This window comes from Rhinopithecus bieti, unplaced genomic scaffold (assembly GCF_001698545.2).
Source record: "Rhinopithecus bieti isolate Rb0 unplaced genomic scaffold, ASM169854v2 scaffold_4999, whole genome shotgun sequence".
Classification (NCBI taxonomy): Eukaryota; Metazoa; Chordata; class Mammalia; order Primates; family Cercopithecidae; genus Rhinopithecus; species Rhinopithecus bieti.
The window spans coordinates 9,816-16,356 of NW_016804528.1; the positions used below are offsets into that span (position 1 = coordinate 9,816).

At 39.8% G+C, this 6,541-nt stretch overlaps 1 protein-coding gene across 1 annotated transcript in view; it reads left to right on the forward strand.

Annotated features, from left to right (window-relative positions):
• The window catches only part of INPP1 (inositol polyphosphate-1-phosphatase), a 12,342-nt gene extending 8,252 nt beyond the window's left edge, over positions 1-4,090 (forward strand). The window contains exons 4-5 of the mRNA XM_017868908.1: positions 1,530-1,704; positions 3,269-4,090. Of these exons, the coding sequence (XP_017724397.1) occupies positions 1,530-1,704; positions 3,269-3,827 (734 nt within the window). The 3' untranslated portion in view covers positions 3,828-4,090. The remainder of the gene's footprint in view (positions 1-1,529; positions 1,705-3,268) is intronic.
• Positions 4,091-6,541: the final 2,451 nt, after the last annotated feature.

The window sequence follows — 6,541 nt, forward strand, 5'->3', positions numbered from 1 at the left end:
CTTCTTTTTTTTTTTTTTTTTGAGACAGAGTCTCATGTTGCACACAGGCTGGAGTGCAGTGGCACAGTCAGAACTCATTGCAGCCTTGTCCTCCTGAGCTCAAGTGATCCTCCAGCTGGGACCCAAGTAGGCAGCACAGGTGCATGCCACCTCACTGGGCTAATTTTTTATATTGTTTTTAGAGAAGGGGTTTTTACCATGTTGCCCAGGCTGGTCTCAAACTCCTGGGTTCAAGCGATCTGCCGCCTTGGCCTCCTAAAGTGCTAGGATTACAGCCATGACCCACCATGCCCAGCTAGCCTTTATTTTCAATGATGCTATTAATACAAAGTTCTAGGTAATAATTTTAATAAGCTCCCCCTTCCTTTTTTTTCTTCCCCACCCAACACAATAGGACCATTCAAGGAGCAGGCAAACTCCTCCCTGGGCCCTTCCCATCCTACAAGTGTATTCACAGGATGATACTGAAATAGGTTTACTCTTCAGATAATTATATCACATTCAGCCAGTGGATGATATATGGAAACTAAAAACCTTTCCCCAAATCTTTGATCATTTAAGGGTAAAGTGGCATCAGTTATAGTTTCTGAGGGATAGAGATCTCCTGTTTGTTGGTTCTGCCCTGAATTGATTCTGTTTTCGAGCTCTTGGAATCTTTTGCCAGGCACATCCTTAGCCGTGTGTTAACTCCCTAGACATCGGCAGTCAGCTGCTGGCATGCACATCTCTTAAGAGGAAACCTAGTTTCTCTGCCTGTGTTTCATAGGAGCACCATTAATTTCTTTTTTTGGTGCCACCATCATTGTCTCTTTCTTCCTTCTATCTTGAGGGACCAAATAATAATAGTAAAAGATAATTTTACCTGTAACCGATTACAGGAAGGGGACTTTTCTTTTTCTCTTTTTCTTTATAACATTTTTGTGGGTACATAGTGGTGTATGTATTTCTGGGGTACATGAGATGTTTTGACACAGACGTGCAGTGTGAGATAAGCACATTGCAGACAATAGGGTATCCATCCCTTTGAGCATTTATCCTTTGAGTAATAAACAATCTAATTACACTCTTTATTTTAAAATGTACAATTAAGTTCTTATTGATTATAGTTACTCTATTGTGCTATCAAATACTAGGTCTTCTTTTTTTCACCCATTGGAAGGAGGCTTTTCCATCTCACATTGTACTGGTCCTCTGATTAGTAGTATTTCTAAAATAATCCCACCAATTATTCTGGTTATTACTTTTTAAATGCTTTTGATAAGTAACAAATATTTGAATGCCTGTTATATGCAAGTCGCTATGCCACAGGAACTATAGACACATCCTCTCCCTTCAAGAGTTCTCACATAGGAAAAATGAAACACAAGCAATTTAGAAGTAAAGTACAAGAGGCCAAATAACAATTCAATACAATGACATCCAAAGGTAAAAAATTATTGCTTACCAAATCAGTAGGAGAGAAATGATATGGAACAGAGTCTTCTAAATAATCTTTACCTGAATCCAAACACATTTGCTTCCTTTTTCAGATTCAACTTATCAGTATATAAAAGGTTCTGCTGACATTAAATCCAACCAGGGAATCTTCCCCTGTGGACTTCAGTGTGTCACCATTTTAATTGGTGTCTATGACATACAGACAGGGGTTCCCCTGATGGGAGTCATCAATCAACCTTTTGTGTCACGAGACCCAAACACCCTCAGGTAAAAGGCAAATATTTTTGGTATATTATGGTTGTTAGAACTTATGACCTCAGCTTTGCTTATTGTTAGGATTATCACTGTATGACATTCCCATGACTTAACACATAGGAGTGTTCACATTGAAAGTCTGCATATTTGAATTAAAGTTCTATTTTCAATCTTAGATTTGCGTAATTTTATTTGAGGCCAAGTACATGCTGGTAGAAATTTTAAAATTAATACTATCTTGGAGAAATCATAGTTTTACATTTGGAATATAGTAATCCTGTTCCCTGTTTCTAGAATCCACTCAAAATCAGATTAGTAGAGTGGTGGTAACACTGCCTTCCAATACATTGGGAATAAGACAGCTGCCGTCTCTGTATAGCCAGTTGAACTTTGGTATAATTTTAGAAGTTCAAAACAAAATGTGAAAATTATCCTGTGAAAAGATCAGTAGGCATGGCCAGGATCAGAACCTAACTCACACTCCCTTTCTGCTTCCTCCCACCCTTCCATGTACTCTTAAACAGAGTGTAGAAAGCAGCCCGGACCCAGCTGCCTCTGATCCATGGCCTGTGCTTTGGGGTTGACTCCAGGGCATGGCAAAGTCTAGGTGGAACAAGCAGCTTCAGCTTTTTATTGAAATAGGTCATATTTTTTCACTTATATAGGATTACATGTTTTTATTGAACCTTGAGTTGCTTCAAGTAACAATCATTTGCTCTTTAGTAGTCGTAAGTTTATACATCTTAAGTTTTAATATTTTCCCCCTGCCCCCGCCATCTTCCAAACTAAAAATGGGTTTCTGCTATCTTTAAAAGGTTAATAAGAAATTGTAAAGAATTGGAATAATATGCAGACATAATCATGGCCTAGTAATGGAGGTGGTCAACAAAATAGTTTATGGCACAGATTCAGAGTGAGACTTTGTGGGTTTGAATGCAGATTCTACCACGTTCTAGCTGAGTGGGCCTCAGCAAGTTACTTACTTTCTCTAAGCCTGTTTCCTTATCTGTAAATATGTAACAACATAGACGGTAAGTTAAGCATTGATAAAGGGAAGGTGCTATAATTATTGTGGTTGTCAAAACTAATAACATTGAGTCCATCTTTCTTTGTGTTGGAAGCCAAAGTGAAACTAGTGAATAAGAGAATGAAAAGGAGTTACCAAATAAAGAAAACCTTGTTATAAGGATCGTACAATGTTTGCCGATTGAAAAGAGATATCACTTATCTATTCCTTTTTCCCTATTAAACTTTAAATACTAAAAGTTGTAATGAAATTTTGCAATAGTTCTGGAAGCTGGAAACCCCATAAATGTTTAGTGTTGTCCTAGATTGATCTGATAATGCCATAAAATTGAAAGCATTTCTAATTGCAACAACTCAGGCAGCTACACGCATATAAGTAACCTTTCGGAAAAAAACTAGCTACCTGATATCTATTCCTAGGCTTAAAGGTGTTAAGGTTCACCATGTTATGATGAATTGTGTATTTCTTCATATCATTAAGTTTGCAGGTGACATTAGTAATGAAAAACGAATGTGATAATCATCACCAATTGAAATTTTTCTTCCACAGGTGGAAAGGACAGTGCTATTGGGGCCTTTCTTACATGGGGACGAACATGCATTCACTTCAGCTCACCATCTCTAGAAGGAGCGGCAGTGAAACACACACTGGAAACACAGGCTCTGAGGCAGCATTCTCCCCCAGTTTTTCAGCCGTCATTAGTACAAGTGAAAAGGAGACTATCAAAGCTGCATTGTCACGTGTATGTGGAGATCGCATATTCGGGGCAGCTGGGGCTGGTTATAAGAGCCTTTGTGTTGTCCAAGGCCTCGTTGACATTTACATCTTTTCAGAAGATACCACGTTCAAGTGGGACTCTTGTGCTGCTCATGCCATACTGCGGGCCATGGGTGGAGGAATAGTAGACTTGAAAGAATGCTTAGAAAGAAATCCAGGAACAGGGCTTGATTTGCCACAGTTGGTGTACCACGTGGAAAATGAGGGTGCTGCTGGGGTGGATCGGTGGGCCAACAAGGGAGGACTCATTGCGTACAGATCCAGGAAGCGGCTGGAGACATTCCTGAGCCTTCTGGTCCAAAACCTGGCATCTGCAGAGACGCAGACATAGAGGAACTCTAACCCCGGTGTACATATATAAACTGAACTGTGAAACTGTTTCCGATTGTCTCTGTCTTTTGAAGATGGCTTTGTCCTGTTGCTGGTTAACATTCACTTTCCTCTTTTGAGGAGCATTTTTCCATTATGTATTCATAATAATGTTAATTTCAATAAATGACATTCATGCAGCAATTATATTGGTGTATGAAATTCTTACAGTGAATATTGTGCTTTTAGTGCTGCTTGAAACACTTCAGTAAAATATTGGCCAGGCACAGTGGCTCACATTTGTAATCCCAGGACTTGGGGAGGCCAAGACAGGTGGATCACAAGGTCAAGAAATCAAGACCATCCTGGCCAACATGGTGAAACCCCATCTCTACTAAAATACAAAATTAGCTGGGCTTGGTGGCATGTGCCTGTAGTCCCAGGTACTCGGGAGGCTGAGGTAGGAGAATCACTTGAACCTGGGAGGCAGAGGTTGCAGTGAGCCGAGATTGTGCCACTGCACTCCAGCCTGGTGATAAAGCAAGACTGTCTCAAAAAAAAAAAAAAAAAAAAAAAAACCCCGAGGAAAAAAATCCTGTTCAATTAGTAAAACTATGCTAAGCATCTAAGCAATAGAAATTTCTCTGAAATATAAAGGAGAATACAGGAGGGGTTTGCTTGAGTTTTGTTTCCACTAGAAGGGAAAAATCTGCAATTTTAGCCTGTTGGCAGAACATTTAGAACTGTGAATTTGCATAAGTTAGCCAAGTTTATATACTTTCAACAGTATTCTTGTGTTTGTTATAGGAAGTAAAGCGTGGAACACTGTGGGCTCCCCCTTTGCGGAGACAGGGAGGGAGAGACAGGGACACACACACACACACACAGTGAAAGATAAACAGAAAGAGAGACACATAGACACACATACAAGCAGAAGGGTACGATGAGTAGAGGTTTCTGCAATTTTTGCATATTTACTACACTTTACCAAAAACCAGAAGTGGACTTTAGATATATACAACCCTTGTCTACCAGCATCCCACAGTGAATGTTCTCTGAAGTGGACATAAACTACTTTTTCTGTATTCTCTGTGGCAGCCCTGGTAACCAGAGAGTGCCAACTGCAGGGATCAAATCCTCAGCTCTGACTTCATTCTGCCCTGCGCCCCCTGGGGGCCAAAGGATGTTTCTACAGAGCCTCTATTTACAAATGCATGAAAATAACAATCTTTTTTTCTAATGTCCTTACACTTAAAATTTTTTGACAAATTATGTCTATGTCATATGATATGATGCTTTGAAATATGCATACATTGCAGAATAGCTAAATCAAACTAACATTACCTCACATTTGTGTGTGTATGTGTGTAGTGAGAACACTTAAAATCTGTTAGCAATTTTCGGTTAAACAATATGTTGTTATTAACTATAGTCACCACGTTATAGGATAGATCGTTTGAACTTATTCTTCCTGTGTAACTGAAATTTTCTACCCTTTGACCAACATCTCCCAAACACTCCAGCCCCTGATAACCACCATTCTACTCCCTGCTTCTGTGAGTTTGACTTTTTCAGTTTCCATGTGTAAGTGAGGCATGTGTAAGTGGTATTTGTCTTTCTGTGCCTGGCTTATTTTACTTATCAATGTCCTTCAGCATCATCCAAATGACAGGATTTCCTTTTTTATGGCAGAATAGTATCCACTGTGTGTACACATTAATACCACATTTTCTTCATTCATTCATATCTTGGTTGCTTTCATATCTTGGCTATTGTCAATAATGTCAAAATGAACATGGGAGAGGAGGTATCTCTTTAATGTACTGATTTCTTTTCCCTTTTTTTTTCTTTTTTTTGAGATAGGGTCTCACACTGTCACCCAGGCTGGAGTGCAGTGGAATGATCATGGCTCACTGCAGCTCCAACCTCCTGGGCTCAAGCAATCCTCCCACCTTAGCCTCCCAAGTAGCTGGGACTATAGGTGCATGCCACCATGCCTGACTAATTTTTGTATTTTAGTAGAGATGGGGTTTTGCCATACTTCCCAGGCTGGTCTCAAACTCCTGGGGCTCAAATTTCTCAATTGGAGGGGGAAAAAGCTGGATGGAAGAGGGAATCATTATATTCTGTGAACATCTATAATGTATATTCACTGTCAATCTTTGCAGAAAAGCCAAAAACCTTTCTTTAAGCATGTGCCTCTGATGGGTCTGCATTGTTTGTCTTGTGGAAGCCACAACCAGGTAAGTATAATTTCTAGTTTTAATTTCTGTAGAGGAAGAACTTAAAAATATCACAGTGGTGTGTGTTTGTTTTTGAGATGGAGTCTTGCTGTGTCACCCAGGCTTGAATGCAATGGCGTGATCTTGGCTCACTGCAACCTCCACCTCCCAGGTTCAAGTGATTCTCCTGCCTCAGCCTCCTGAGTAGCTGAGATTACAGGCAGCTACCATCACGCCCAGCTAATTTTTGTATTTTTTGTGGTGACGGGGTTTCGCCATGTTGGCCAGTCTGGTCTCGAACTCCTGACCTCAGGTGATCCATCTACCTTGGCCTCTCAAAGTGCTGGGATTACAGGCATGAGCCACCGCACCCGGCCACAGTTTTCTTATCAACTGATTTTTTGGTTCACCTTCACCCACACTTACCAAATAATTTACTTTACATTATAAAAAATTACTTTACATTATATTAATTTAATTATTAGAAATAAAATTGGAATATAGAGTTGTGGAA